The sequence below is a fragment of the Dermatophagoides farinae genome, chromosome 2 (genome assembly GCF_024713945.1).
Source record: "Dermatophagoides farinae isolate YC_2012a chromosome 2, ASM2471394v1, whole genome shotgun sequence".
In the NCBI taxonomy this organism is placed as follows: Eukaryota; Metazoa; Arthropoda; class Arachnida; order Sarcoptiformes; family Pyroglyphidae; genus Dermatophagoides; species Dermatophagoides farinae.
Genome location: NC_134678.1, coordinates 4,643,238 through 4,659,334, shown reverse-complemented (window position 1 = coordinate 4,659,334; position 16,097 = coordinate 4,643,238). Strand labels below are relative to the sequence as shown.

The window sequence follows — 16,097 nt, the reverse complement described above, 5'->3', positions numbered from 1 at the left end:
TTTTGAATGATACACCGTGTTACATATTTAACAAATTTGGATCCGATTCCATTGAATTTATATGAGTTTGTATTAGAATAATTGATTCCTTATACGGCTTATAAGGCTCAAATGAAAATTAAAAAAAAATTGCCAAAGAAAAATTATTATTGTATTTTATTTCTAAAGTTATTTTTATCACATCAAATGTTAACAATGATAAAGGTTTGTGGAGATTCTTGGTAACAATCCATTCAACAACAACAAACGAAGATATGATTTTTTTTTCAATCAGTGAATATGAAACTATCAAATCTACAACTATTAGATCGTGTGTTAAATTAAGTTGTGCAGACGTTCCAAAAGTAGGGATAAAATTTAACAATTTAAGATCTCCATTTATGATTCAATTCAAACCAAAGTGTCACATCTGAATCTATTGATGATGATGTGAACGATGATTGATGTTCATTACGAATATAATGTTTACGTTTACGTTCATGTTCTTTAATCTGTTGCCATCGTTGATGTATTTCGTTAGCATGTGGTACAACTACTTTATACGGTTTTTTTGATAATACATAGATTTTTCTCTTTTGTTTACCGTTATTAATGAGCGATGATTGTGCTAATCTGACTAATCTTCGATGTAAATTATCCGGACTATTTGAATTGGATTCAATCAAATTTAATGGTGATAGTCCATGGTGGCCATATAGATAACAACGAGACAAATATCCATCATCATCATTACATTTTCTTTTAGTATAACTATGGCTTGCATCATTATCTCTAGGCCACCTTACCTTTTGGTCTGATTCCATATTTTTTACGACATTCTGTCCATCATCAGCCATTGTTGATTTATCATCACTTTTCTTTTTGTAATCATTTTCATGATCACCATTATTCGTTTCATTGTCGTTATCTTCTTGGCCAGAACGTTGGATTATCTTTCTGGATACTGCCATTTCATCCATCTTTGACCCATTAAGACCAGTACTTTTATAGAGATTCTCACATATCACATCTACTAGTTCACCTTGAGTATCATTTCTTCTTCGATGTTGGGATTTATGATATTCATATTTATAATCAACAACTAAACCATGTGGATGTCTATCATAATCTAATAGTGGATCGAATTTGGAATGACGTGCAGTAGCCGATTCTCGTTCACTTTTTCTATTTCCATATTCATGATGATCATTAGGAATATCAGATGTATCGGAAGAAACATCCGATGCATTCGTGCCAAAATTTTTCGAAGAATAATATGTACGATTTTGACGTTTATGTCGTTGATATTGATCACAGGATGTTGCTTGAGCAGCAGCCTCAGTTTCAGATTGTAAACGTTCAAAACTTGTGGCTAAATCATCATAGCTAAGTGACTTTGATCCAAAAAAAAATAAATAAATAAATAAAACATTAAATGCTATGAAATAGAATACAAACATATGATGGCTTACTTTAGTCATGTAAGCTAGCTTTTTCTGATTAGAACGTGATAATTGTCGAAGTAAATCTGAAATCAATTTTTTTAATTGAGTGTTCATTACAAAATATTAATTATTACCATAAAGATACATTTCATAAGCACGATAAGTATATGGACCTTTAAACTCTGACATTCCTGGTGCTTTCATTTCACGACGAAATCGATCTACTAAACGTCGAACCGATTGTGGTTCGTTTGTACGTCCAGTACGAATTTGATAGCGCTTTAAATCATATAGTTCTTCAAATAATTGTCGTTCCAAATAGTACCTAAAATATTTAGTCATGATGGAAAAAATTTAATTTAAAAAAATCTAAAATATAAATTTCTACCAACTTTCTCAAATATTTTTCCACTGTCTGATTGATTATTTTAGGATCGATTCGGGCATATTCATCATGTGATGATGACGCTAGATATCCCATACTTCCGCCATGTTTATCATGATGATGATGATGATGTTTGCAATGACCATGTTTACCAGACAATACTATAGGACCGAGTGAACGATCCTGATGATGATTTTGACGATGATAATCGTCTGACCAATATGAGTCCACTTTTGGACGAACGTAATCATAAGATTTTTTCTTGCCTTTTAATTGACGAACAGGACCAAATGATGATTCGAAAACAGTGGACGAGGCTGGCTGATTACTATTTAGTTTATTTTCAGAATAATCCATGTTATCTAAATCGGTAGCACCATTTAGTTGATCATTGATACTAGATTGTTGTTTGATTGATTGCTGATTTTCATTCATCTCAATGGAACCTTTTGTGTAAGAATTTCGTCGTAAAAAAGCGCGATTTTTCGGTTCAGTAAGTGATTTTTTTTGCTCATTTTCTTCATTGTCATTGACAAAATTTGATGGAGCACTTGAATCAATAATTTTTGCTATCTGATCATCTAGAGTCTGAATCGATTCTTGAACTTTGAACTCTGTGGAATCTACACTTTTAATAGAATGTAAAGCATCATCAACGCTTCTATCATCACCATCATCAAAGCTTTTTACATCCGAATTATCATCAATAGTTTTCTCGCGAGTAGTATCCATTGCTTCCTCTGATTGCATTCCAGTGATATCTGTTTCTATTATTTCGGATGGTGTATCGTCAATGACTTTGAATTTAATTTCTTTTTGTTTGATCTCAATCTCATTCACTTCAGGAAGATCAGGTGGTATTGAAGAATCAGTTTTCACATCATGATTTATATTCTCATCTTGTTTGATTTGATCATCCAATGTTTCAGATTCAAATTCCTCTTTATTATTTTTATCCTGATCATCAGTGACTTCAACAATTCTTGGTTCATCCTCATCTAAATTTGGAACTTTTTGTTCAATGTTTATGATCAACATTTGGAATGGTTTATCGGAATTTTGTTCATGAACATCATGGCCGGACTTTGTAGATGTAACTTCATCTTCAATTGAATCGACTGTTGATAATTTTGGTGATTGTAAACTTTCAACTGATTTTTGTGCTTTTAATTTAGGCTCATCTAATATATTTGAAATTGAACGTTTCCTTCTTTCATCATCGCTATTATCGTCAATATTCTCGTCTTCATTATCATTATTGAATGATTGAACAAAATCTCGTTGTATTAATTCATGTGGAATTTCTGGTCGACTATCTTTTGAATCAGATCGAATATTTTCATTAAAGTGATCAGCAGTGTCATTTATTGCTTCTTTAGTTTTTTCCGCACTCAATTCAATCTTTGAGTCTATCCATGATTTTGAATCTTTTCGTTTTATATCTGCGGGATTAGATTCGGATGACAACAATGAAGACAAACTTTTCCTTTTCATTTCTAATTCAGCTTCATTTTCTTTTGTTTCAACCGATAAAATTTTACGATGCTGCTCTTCATTTTCGAAACCAGAATCTGGTGTTTTTTCATCCATAATATGTCCGGAAATTGTTTCAGAAAATTTTACGGATTCTTGAATTTCTTCATCTTTTTCATATTCAGATTTATTGCTTTGATTATCTTCTATTTTATCGTCTTCTTCGTCCTTATCTACATCGACATTTTCGTTTTTATCCTCGTCTTCATACAATTTTATTGATTTTTTTCTCGATTGTTTGTTGTTTTCAGATGATAATTCATCTTGAACCCTTGTATGTTGTTCTCGTACATCGCCAGACACTGATTGAAACGTATCATGGGTTTCTAATATAACGGAAATTTGGCCATCGCCAATGACACGAGATTTCTTTAATTTTTTCGTCCGTTTTTGGGATGATGATGATGAAAGTTTTTTCAATGGAGGGACTCGCTTTACATAATAAACTGGAAGTAATGCTGTTCCTGTTGCGATTGATGTACCTGAAGCGGTCGTGTTTTCATTATTTTCTAATGATGTAAGTGGTAATGTTCCAGTAGCTGCGGCTATTGGTGCTGTAGTAGTCAAATAAACATTAGTTATGATAGCTTGTTTCAAATGGGTAGGATGTTTAGTTTCTCCATCTGGTCCATTATTATTTTCCAAAACTGTATCATATTCACGAATATTTTTCATACGATCCGTGAAATGGTGGTGATGGTGATGAGCAGTAGCTGAGTGCACAACCGAATTTGGTGGCGATGAAGATGGCGGTGACGATGAGGATTCAGATTTTGATGAAACAGCTCGGGTTTGTACGCCCTGTCCATTCGTTTGATGATTATTTACGAGATTAGGCAGTTTTGTAGAGAAATTCGATTCAGATTGATCATCATCAAAACGAGCCAGTTTTGATTTAGATTTACGGTGTTGATCAGTTTCATTATCCTGAATTTTCACTTCTTGTGATCGTCTAGATTTGATTCTAGAAAAAGTTGTGTCTAAAGTAGGAGCATCATGTTGTTGTAGAGTAACATTCGTAATCGATATATTTTTATTTGATGAAGGTGATAACTGAAATGTTGTATTTTCCATTTCCATTGGAAAATTATTATCGTTTTGATCTGCAAGATGACGATCGATTTGTGATAATGGCTGTGCACCCTGTCGTCGAAGATAATCTAGTAATTCATTTAAATTCGATGCAGTCGTAGATCGTACGCTTCCATTCTGCAAAGCAGCATCCAATGGTGTAAGATATTGATTACGAACTTTCATAATAGGATTCATATGAGCACCATATGAAACTAAAAGACTACATATTTCTAAATTATGATTAAAGGCGGCTATATGTAATGGAGATCTTCCACACAGATTAACTTCATTTACAGATTCCGGTGATTGATCAAGAAACCATTTCACGAGATCTAGAAAAGAAAATAGCAAAATTAAAATATTTCAAATTTTTAGTTTTAAAAAAAAATTCATTTACCAACTCGTCCAGATTTAACTGCATCATGAAGTGGTAAATCACCGCGAACATTTTTCAACCATAAATTTGCTCCATGTTCTTGAAGTATTTTCAAAGTTTCTAATTGTCCTTTAGATGCACCACAATGTGCTGCTGTACGGCCTTTATGATCTTGATGATCTAATTGTGCACCCGATTCCAATAACAATCGAACACAATCCGGATGACCAAGTGCTACGGCATAGAATAATGGCGTACAACCCCCGGAATCTAATTGATGTACATCAGCACCACACATTGTAATCAATGTATGAACACAACGATAATGTCCACGGCTTGATGCACAATGTAATGCTAACCATACACATATAATATGAAATCAATTTAATAAAAAAAAATCACGAATCTACCTGAAAGTCCGTCTTTATCTTGTTGAGATATTTCGGCACCAGCTTTTACCAAAACCAACAATGCATCATGATTACCTACAGTGTGATCCGTGATGTTTCACACACAAAGCAATGATAATAATAATGATGATGATGATAGAAATAAAAATGAAAATGAAATAACCAGCAAAAAAAGAGGATTCAATCAAATCAATATAAGGATGGTATGAAAAGCTGACAAACACCAAGTCGGAATTGAACAAAAACAGAATTCATAAAGAATTGTTAGTCGTCAGGTAACTATGAATCCGAACAACTGAAATGATATTCGATTTCGATTTCATGATATGTTTCTATATGAATAAAATATGGCTCTAATGATTGTCATAATAAACTATCGAGGTCAAGGCATCGGTGGGCAATCGTTTAACCTGTTTAATATAATATATCCAAATTTAGGTAATCTCAAAATGTAGTTATGAAAAATTCATCCAGGTATATGTATGATTTTTAGAATATAATGACGGAGTTTCAAAAAATGTGGAGACATTTCTCATGTATAGAATGAAATTTTTTTTTTATTTGAAACCTTTGTTCTAACCAGAACATAGATTTAACCTTATTTTTAAATAGACAACTTACTCATTTATATAAAATAAATTTGACACTAGTACAGAATGATGAAAATTTGTAAGTTATCAAAATTTTCATTAATGATCACAGTGATTTAAATTATTGCATATAGATTTTCGTGTAGATTTATCACGAGAAATCGGATGGCAAACGAACAAAAACGAATTTGTGGATCAGTTCGTTTTGAGGTTACCTTGGACTAAATAATTACTAAAACCAATAGGAAATATAACCGCCTTCATCATCATCATCATCATATAGAAAAATATTCTATCCAATATTCCGAAATATCAGACACAACTGGTCAGTACATTGCTAAGTTAATTGGAGCGAAACGCAGTGAAATAAAAGACAAACAAATATAAAATGGTTAAATTATCAATCCAAGTTAATTATGCACGAAAACAATGGCTATTCTTGTCTATGCTATGGTAACATAAAAAATGTTCAGAATATTTGGCAACAACAAAGACGACAAATCATTCAAATAAATGAGTAAAAAAATGAAGGTTAGAGCAGTAATAATATTTGGAACAATCAAGAGTAGATTGAAAAGTTTACCTGAACTAGCGGACCATATCAACGGTGTTCGTTGTTCATTATCAATACAATTGACATCAATCTGTGGCCTGGTCAGTAAATGATGTAAGATACGTAATGAATCGGCTCGACGTTGCGATGATGATTGTTGTTGGCTCGACTTTGAATTTATGTCCGGAAATAGTAGTGGAATAGGTTCAAGTTGATGAAGATTATATGTTGATGAACCAAAAAATTGTTGCTCATGCGATTGTTGTGCTTGAAGATGACGTGTTGATCCATTTTTATTCGTAATTACGTTGCTACCGGTTGTCATGTCGAGAAAATTTTGTGTAGCATAATGTAAAGGATAGGCACCATAAATATCTGGTGTTGATGGATTGGCGCCGTGTTCCATTGCCATCGTCATGGCAACCAATTGGCCACTGACCACAGCCCAATGTATAACTGTATGTAGTTCATAATCGGCAATGTTGATCTGTACGGCTGACATGGATCGAAGTAAATGTCGTACTAGTGCAATATCACCATTGATTACAGCCAAATGTAATGCAATATTGCCTTCTTGATCTTGCCATTCGACCATCGTAGGCATCATTCTTATTAATAATTTTCCAATATCAGCATTAATATTTGGCCGATTAATTGACAGCGGCCAACAATCAACACAATGATGTAATGCTGAACGACCCATACGATCACGAAGTTTGAGTAATTGTGGTTCACGCCGTAATAATTCAATAACATCTTCATAATGACCTCGACGTATCAATGCTAATAGCTGAGCAAAACTTGAATGTAAATGAAATGTATATGGGGTCATATCATGTTTCGAAAGTTTAAGTGACTTATCCATTTTGAGCTATGGGTTCCGATTCCAATTGCATAAGAGGAAATGATACGGATCAAAACGTGTCCGAAACATTCAGCTGAACCTACATGATAAAAAAAAATTATGTGATAGAATTAGAATTGTCGTATATAAAAACAATGATCACGATATTTTTTTTTTTTTTTTTTTTTTGAAAAAAAAATGAAATCAGGTTGGATATCAAAATCATCCAAACAAGAATATGGGTCATCATATTGGACTGGACGCTATTATTTTTGTCCAAATTTATTCTTGTTCAACATAAAAAGCAATATCTGAATCTATAGCAACCAAAAAAAATGAAAAATTTATGTTTATCACTATAAAGGAATTACATCATGCAATTTACTGTTTCATTTTCAAAAAAAAGCTGAATTAGATAAGAGTGCCATCTATTTTTGGAAAATGGTACTATTTTTGAAATTTAATCAAAAACGAGTTCGATGTGATGATATGATGAAAAGAATAATAAAAGTCTTTCAGGACATCAATTTCGGTGAACATCTGCTTGATATTAAGATTTGAAAATTAATAATTATCAAGAAAAAATTCTTAAACTCACCCGACAGAAAAAAATCTAATCAGTATTGTTGATTTTGGCACAATTCTGTTGAACTATATTTTTGAGTAGAATTTGACAAAAGTTTGAAATTTTTTTTCAAAGTTTTTTGTTTTTGAATAAGTTAGCCGAGAAAATGAGCAAGATTATGATACATGTCATAATTGGAGAACCGTCTGTATTCTTTAAGCCCACATTTCCGAATGACAAGAATCGTTTGCGTGCTAATCGTGACCGTTAAGGCCAAATTTAGGTCATGATAGCCTGGCCAATCATTAGTTACTTTTTAGATAGGTGAAAAAAGTGGATTTAAATAGAATATATGACTATGACACTATAGTTATGAGTGTGCTGGCGGTACTCTTTTCGATGAGAGAAAAAGGGTACACTTGTGAAAAAAAAATGATGACCGAATTGATGGAAAATTCAGGTTAATCACATAATTCTGACATATACCACCTACGCCTACTATAGAATAATGTGTATAAATTTAACGGTTATGAATCTTGTACATTTAGAAACAATAGCAATATATACAAAAAAAAAACTATAGAAAAAAATTGAACACGTTCGACACAAATTCTTCTTAATGATCAATCAAAAAAAAAAAATCAGACAATGCTTTGAGAAATGAGAGAATTTAAAAAAAAACTTTTTTTATGTCAAAAATATTATTATTTAACAGTCGTGCAATGTGTGTCTCGCTTTTTCACTCGGAATGTGTGTTTGTTATAAATTTGACGGCGTAATACTCTCGACAACAACAAATTTGGAACGAATTAATCAACAGAATATAGAAGAACAGTAGTGAATATGGAACGATCACCGTTTCTAACCGTATTGGCTATAGAATTCGAATGCATGTCGATATTGATCGATTTAAAAATGATTATTAGGGTTTAGTTATTCAAATAGGATCACCAAAATTAATAACATCATTTTGCGAATTAAATCTATCGGAAGAGTTAATTCGGAAGGAAAAAATTGAAAAAAAACCAGCCCGGTACAGGCGCTTCGCGCCTGCCCAGGCTGGCCCTGCGGGGCTGTCTATCCTTGACGGTCAATAAAGCTGGATACCCGCAGGGGTGGCGGCTGCGCCGCCCCCCCCCCTGCTTGGTATCCAGTCAAAGGTATCAATCCTTGACGGTCAATAAAGCTGGATACCCGCAGGGGTGGCGGCTGCGCCGCCCCCCTGCTTGGTATCCAGTCAAAGGTATTAATCCTTGACGGTCAATATAGCTGGATACCCGCAGGTGTGGCGGCTGCGCCGCCCCCCCTGCTTGGTACCCAGCCAAAGGTATGAATCCTTGACGGTCAATATAACTGGAAACCCGCAGGCGGGGACGGCTTCGCCGCCCTACTTGGCATCCAGTCAAAGGTGTCAATTTTAACGCTTTGTGCCTGACGGTGGGTTTCTATGAACGGCGTGTTGCTTCCGGCCTTCGGTTTGGTACCGCAGGGTCAGCCATCACTTGTGCATTGCACCTGATACCGTTGAAAAAGTTGCGTACACCGAACAGCATAATTATTATTGCTAATCGATAAGTTGAAGAAATACGATATTTTTGGTATAGATACTGTGGTCATTGTTGATCTTTTCCTTAATTTCCTGAACAAAAATCTTCAGATTATTAGGATTTTTGCAGCGGCAAAAAGCCACATAAATCATTCCATGTTGCAATACTGGTGTAGGAAGGTACACACTTATTTTATCGAAAGATTGCCCTTAAAACATTAATTAATTGTCAGAGCAAAAGCCAATACGACAGGAAATCGTCCACGAACCAATTTAAATGGTAGCTTAAGATCTCGATCGTTTTGCTGCAAAATGAATCATAGCCTCCTTGTCAATATTCGAGCTTCAATGCTGCGTCTATTTACAAATAAACGCGTGCCATTGAGCAAACCACTTTGTGGTTCAATATTGCGACTGAACATGATAATCGATCCAATGTTTAATCCAAGTTTGTGTCTATAGATCCTATAGGATAACCTTGTGGGTTTATCTCATGAAGACACTCAACATTGAATCGTCAACCGCTGTGGCTTTCTGCAATATCGTAAATGCTCCATTTTCTTTATTTTAAATGAAAAAAATTATCAGGTATTTTAGGTGTAATCAGGTTAAATAACCGAAATAACTTACCAAACGATGAGTAGATCATAGATCATGGAAACAAAAATAGAAAAAATCATTCCAATAAATGCAGTCTTCAAATACACACTCACACAGGCACACAAAATGAAAATCACGTGTGACACATGTATTATCACAATAATCAATTCGGAAAATTCGAATTCGAACTCTTTCTATGTTCTATTGAATGACTGCACCATCTATTGGATGCAAAAGCTGCAGCAACGTGTGCTGAGCTAGAACAATGAAAAAAAGCTTTGTCAAAGCTACATACCACAGAATGCGTTTCTTTGGAAGCGACTTCTACTTCTGAGCTGGACGAACTGTTCAGCGGCATTCAAAAGTTTTTCCGCATGCTCAGACACACACACACAACACACACTGAGTAGCTCATACTAAATAGTTATGTTTGTACTGAAAATAATTAGGAGTGTCCAGCTCGGCTTCCCCGCATCAAATGCCAAGTTAATACAGTTTTTTATACTTGCAGAGTGTAAAAATTGCAGTTTACAGTGGAAATTTAAGCGACATAGAATAGTAGATAATCTTTTTTAATACTATGCCATCTGGTTTGTTATGCACAAACTAAACAATAATTTCATCACACCTTATTTTTCATTAATTATTTTACACCATTTTTGACTAATTCAATTTTATATTAAATATATGAAGATATTTTTTTCATTAGATACAGCGTTATATATTATTTTATTATAATTTTCAATATAATTATTATAATGAAAAATTCGCTGTGAATTAATCCGTAATTAATTAATTATATTATCAAAATAATTTTAAAATCAAACATTTTTAAAATCAAATACGTCCTTTATGAATAACGCTAAAGTATCGAGCCAAACAAAGAGAAAAAGCGAGGATCCAATTTTTGCTATTATATTGTGGTAGCTGCATACAAATCTTGCATGTGCATATATATAATCTGTGTGTGAACAATAGAATTCATACACGGATCGTTGTACGATTGTCGTATATACTCACAGATATAATATACTTGTTTTGTTACTTTCAGTTAAACACATAACCACGCATAACCATCATCATCATCATCATTATTGTTGTAATTGTGATTTTCAATGTTGATTTGCGTCCGCTTCGCTTTGGCTTTAGCTTGATTTGTGTTTCATGGTTTCAAATGTGTGTGTGTGTGAGTGAAATGTTTGTGTCTGTGTTTATTTGTTGTCTATCCCCTATCTGCTCATATTGACTCACGTTTGCTCTTTCTCTCTGTAGCTTGGTTCTTATCGCGAAAATAGGGGATAAAATGGTGTTGTTGATGATAGTGGCCGTTTCGTGAAAACCGCAGTAGCAACTACAATAACAATAAGCCAGCGACCGCCACCAGAAAATCATAAAAGAAAAACGACGAAACCTGTGGTGTGTGTTATGAACTGCTTCTCTCGATTCGTTTGGTTTCTCTCTTTCCTTCGAAATGTGTGTAAAAAGTGTGTATGAGTTGTGTTTTAATACCGAATATATATGATGTAACCTTTGCCCTCGCTGTTGTACAAATATTTTGCGTTTCTTGTCACACACATGAACTGCGTCCATAATCCATGCGTTTGGTGTTGTATGTTTCGATCGCATCGATTCGGACTTTTTTTGATATCAACATCTGGAAATCGCGTGTGTGTTTGTGAAAGATTGGAATCATCACACATTTATTTAAATCTTTTTATCAATCAACGATATATATATTATAATTATTGCCAATTTTTGGCGCGCTTGGTTCTTTGACATCAGCGATTACACAAAACTAAACCTGGTGAAACCTAATTGAAGACAAAGGCAACAAAGTATATATGCATTGTTCACATGTGTGTATATATCTTTCTTATATATATTGACAATAATGACGAATCCCGCCCTCATGTGAATGAAGATTTTTGATTATTGTGGCGGTGGTGGTGGTGGCCGTTGTTGATAATAATAATAACAAAATAATGATATAAAAATAATAATAAACATTCTTCCTTGATTTTGATGCTACTGGTGGTTGTTGGTGACACTCATCATCATCATCTTCATCATCGAACTATACTCAAAGAAAGAACTTCCAAAAAGTATTAATTCATTAGTATTTGTCGTCATTTATGCCGTCGTCTACCTCTGCTGCTGAAAAAAAAGAACAGAAAGCCAAAATATTTGTGTCGAAATTGAAAATCTGAATATCCATATTTTTTTGTAATCTCATTTTTAATAATATCATAGCATAAAATTGCATACAAACATATTAGCCGGTTCACCATTTTGACAGAAGACTTGGTGTGATAGATCCCAATCAATCAAAAACGTTTGAATGATGCGTTTCTACAGTGTGTATATAAAATATATAAGCCTTTTGTTTTGAATTGAATGGTCTTCCTTCCTTTCATTAATGCTAATTATAATTCACCAAAATTATCAAGGTATTTTAAAATATAATTTATACATTTTGTTATATATAAATTGTTTAATTTTAGGATATTTCATTTTAAATCGACAATGAAAATGACCGAACGATTTGGATCATCATCTACCGATAGTGGGAGCACTAATAATAATAATAATAATAATAATTCGAATGTTAATAATTCTTCCGCTGATTGTACCGTAAAGCATAAAAAACATAAAAATTCATCAAAATCTTCATCCATTACATCCATGATTGTTGATAATAATAATTCTGTATTTATTGACAATTCTTTGAATATGGAATCATCAGCAACTGCAAATGGTCAATTACCGATGGAAATAGCATCATCATCATCGTTATCAACTAAGCCGTTGAAAATTGTGTTAAAAGTTGGCCACTCTGGTTCATATTCACCTGCATCATCAAATGCAACGACATCTTTTCTTAATAATAATATCAATAAAAATAATGCTGATGATGATCATGATGCAAGAATATCTTCCGGTGACAGTTCTTCATTAACATTGACTCCACCAGAACTGTTACCATTGAATAGTGATGCATTTCATCATAATGTTGATTTCCAACAGATTGATAGAATTAATAGTAATAATCGAAAAGCAAAAAAGAAAAAAAAGAAACATCATCATCACCATCACCATCATCACCACCATCAGAATTTATCATTATCCACATCAAATCATGTTATTAATGATCATCCATCGCAAACAAATTCAATTGACCAAAGTAAAGAATTCAGCACCACTTCTAAAATGAATGATATTGTCACTGTAAAAAATGTAAATAATAAAACAATGCACATCACCGATTCATCGGCAACACAATCTTCATTATTATCTAATAGCATTATCAAGAATTCTCTCAATATTATTGATCAAACTAATAATGACAGTAATTGCATGGAAATCGATGGACATTCCATATCGATCAAGGGAGATCCATATCCAGAGCAAATCAACAAAACTCTATCCTCTTCTATTCGACAACAGGATTCAGTTGAAATGATCGATGATGTTGATGATGAAGATGTTGATGTCATAATGTCAATGAATCAAGATTCTATATTTTCATCGGTTGATTTGATTGATGTAGATTCATGTTCAAAATTAGATATTTCTGCTCTTGTGCCGGATGGCGATGAAATGATTGGCGAACTTAATAATGGTCAAACGATAAGTGGTCAAGAAGAAGACTCTCGACAATCACTGAATTCTTCATTATCTTTGTCTGTTGATGTAAAATCACTCGAAAATAAAGATGTGCATAGGTCACATACAAAGTTAAAACCAACATTTTCGGTTTATCGGCAATTATTACAAAAAGGTCATGTTCGTTGTGATTCCAATAATCTGTATGAGCATCTAAGAAGGTGTGAAAAAATGAAAACTTCACTATCTAAATTTCGAAAATCAGCAACCTCTTCGAATCAAATTGTATTTCAAAATTTTCTTTTATCGCTATTAAAACGTCTAGAAATGAAAGATCCACAAAAATTATTTGCTTGGCCTGTAATCGATTCATTAACGCCTGGATATTCACAAGTGGTAAAACATCCTATGGATTTCAACACGATTCGCAAAAAGATTGAGCACAATATTTATCAGTCGGTAGCCGAATTAAAATATGATGTGAGATTATTATGCGAAAATGCCATTCGTTATTACCGTCATTCAGGAATGCATTACTGTGAAGCATCTCGTTTATGGTATTTCGCCAAAACTCGAATATTTGCACGTGATCAATTAGCTGAACATTTAAAACAATTTCCTCCATTGACCATTTCAGATTTAGGCATGGATAATGCTAAATTTTCAAATATAATGAATGGAACAAGTATACCTGCAACATCAAACACTCCCATCATGACGAATGGTGTTTTATCGACGCCAGTAAAATCTTCAAAAACTTTATCTTTACAATCATTATTAAATGATGCAAAATGTGAACCTTCAATTGTTAACTACAGAAATGGATTCGATTATTGTTTTGATGAAAAACTTGTTGAAGAGCCAACGCCCCAACAAATTTTAGAGCAACACCAACATAGACTTCAGCAGTTGCAAACCTCATCTTCTTCGACCACAACAGTGGAAATTCCAGCATTGACCCTTTCTCGCCCACAAAATACTAATAACATTTCTATCTGTCGTCAAACAGAAGATGGTACGACGACGTTACCTTTCATAGTTAATGATTATGGTTGCGATGATCTTGATAATCAAATAACCTTAGGCCATTTAGCTGGTGCTCGCCTAAATGAAGGGACGACATCTTTGCCTAGTTATCAAGAGCCTGAAACGGAACGTATTCATCCATATGACTATTTAGAAGAATCCTTAAAAAATCCATTCGGTAGTCATCTTCCTTATATGAATTCTGGTCCATCCACGATAACTCATAATGATACATTATTATTATTTAATACATTTGAAAAATTCGAACCAACTAGGCATTGTGAAGAGATAGAACGCGTTGCTAATGATGGTTCATATTTAACGAAATCTTATGTTGATTCATTATTATCTATTGTTTCGAATGGCGAGTATCGACCATCTAGCACAACACCATCAGCCACAGAAACGAATGCTGATGCTTCAAATAGCGAAAAATTCGATATTGATAATAATGATAAAAATTTATCCGAAAAACAGAATCTTAAAGAAACCACTGAAGAAGATAAGATACAACAACGATTAAAAGAAACGAAAAATCTTTTACAGAATTTAGAAGAAATACAACATAAACGTTTAAGACATACGACTGAACCATTAGAACCCTCATCCATTGAAATGGATGTTGCCGAAAAAGTTACAATCGGTTTAGTCGATATCATTAAACGATGGTTTCATCCACAGGATATTGTTGATTCGAGGACCATTCATCAAAATTTAGGAATCGAATTCAATTATGCTGATACTGATGTTCGAACGGATCAACAATCAACGGACTGATCAATTTAGGCAATTATAAATGAAATCATTATCTCAAAATCATATCAAAATTTTGTTCAATCCATCCTGTTTATTCGATTGATCCATCTTTTGTATAAATGGCCATCCTTTTACCTGATTATTAATCATACTATCATTCAAGTAAAAATTTTCATCACCATCCTCATTACGACCAAATACAATCAATGATGTATTTTTTTCCCACCCTCACAAAGTTTCCGAGTTTCAAACTAATTAATTTTTAATGAATGCATACCCACTTTTTATTTTTTTTTTTGTCATAATCATCCACATTTTCCCGCCGTCGTTTTTTCAAAAAATTTTCTATTCATACACACATATTTTGACATTTTTCATTATTATCATCATTATTTGAATTTGAATTATTATTATTGAATTTGAATCTGATAAAAAAAAAATTATCTCTACAGATGGAATTGGATAACAAACGAATATTAATTTTTACAAATTAAATTAAAAATAATAATAAAGCATGTATTTTTAAAAATCATTTGTGTGTGTATTCAATTGGGCAATGATTTGTTCAAGTGTCAATGATTTATAACTATTATTATTAAGTAGTAATGATTGAGGTATTCTTAATGTAATTTTTTCGGCTAATAAATTGTGCTGTTCTGATTGGTCACAAAATTTGTCCATCTTATTTTGTGATGATTCTTGTTCGGCGATTAATTCTCTGTATTCAATATCCTCCCCGTTGTTATCGAAATAATCATTCAATGAATCATTGAAAGATGGTTTCGTGATCGTATGGTTTGCAATTTCTAATT

The 16,097-nt window shown here is 33.2% G+C and overlaps 2 protein-coding genes across 5 annotated transcripts; one reads left to right on the top strand and one right to left on the bottom strand.

The window, feature by feature from the left end:
• Positions 1 to 129: 129 nt before the first annotated feature.
• LOC124490577 (uncharacterized) lies at positions 130 to 8,681 on the bottom strand. 4 transcript variants are annotated; one of them, XM_075736011.1, is made up of 10 exons: positions 7,788 to 8,681; positions 7,561 to 7,729; positions 6,376 to 7,289; positions 5,203 to 5,277; positions 4,814 to 5,146; positions 1,817 to 4,748; positions 1,559 to 1,749; positions 1,452 to 1,507; positions 786 to 1,373; positions 130 to 642 (listed from the first exon to the last, which is right to left on the bottom strand). In XM_075736011.1, the coding sequence occupies exons 3-10, from the start codon at positions 7,208 to 7,210 to the stop codon at positions 634 to 636; spliced, it is 5,019 nt and encodes a 1,672-aa protein (XP_075592126.1). In that variant the 5' UTR covers positions 7,211 to 7,289; positions 7,561 to 7,729; positions 7,788 to 8,681; the 3' UTR covers positions 130 to 633. The 4 variants fall into 4 exon arrangements, with proteins under 4 accessions (XP_075592126.1, XP_075592124.1, XP_075592125.1 ...); XM_075736009.1 differs by having other exon boundaries at positions 130 to 1,373; XM_075736010.1 differs by having other exon boundaries at positions 130 to 1,373; positions 6,376 to 7,506; positions 7,575 to 7,729; positions 7,788 to 8,322.
• A 2,055-nt stretch (positions 8,682 to 10,736) lies between these two features.
• On the top strand, positions 10,737 to 15,817 carry LOC124492211 (uncharacterized). Its single transcript, XM_047055049.2, has 2 exons — positions 10,737 to 12,347; positions 12,402 to 15,817. The coding sequence occupies exons 1-2, from the start codon at positions 12,295 to 12,297 to the stop codon at positions 15,304 to 15,306; spliced, it is 2,958 nt and encodes a 985-aa protein (XP_046911005.1). The 5' UTR covers positions 10,737 to 12,294; the 3' UTR covers positions 15,307 to 15,817.
• The last annotated feature ends 280 nt before the right edge of the window (positions 15,818 to 16,097 follow it).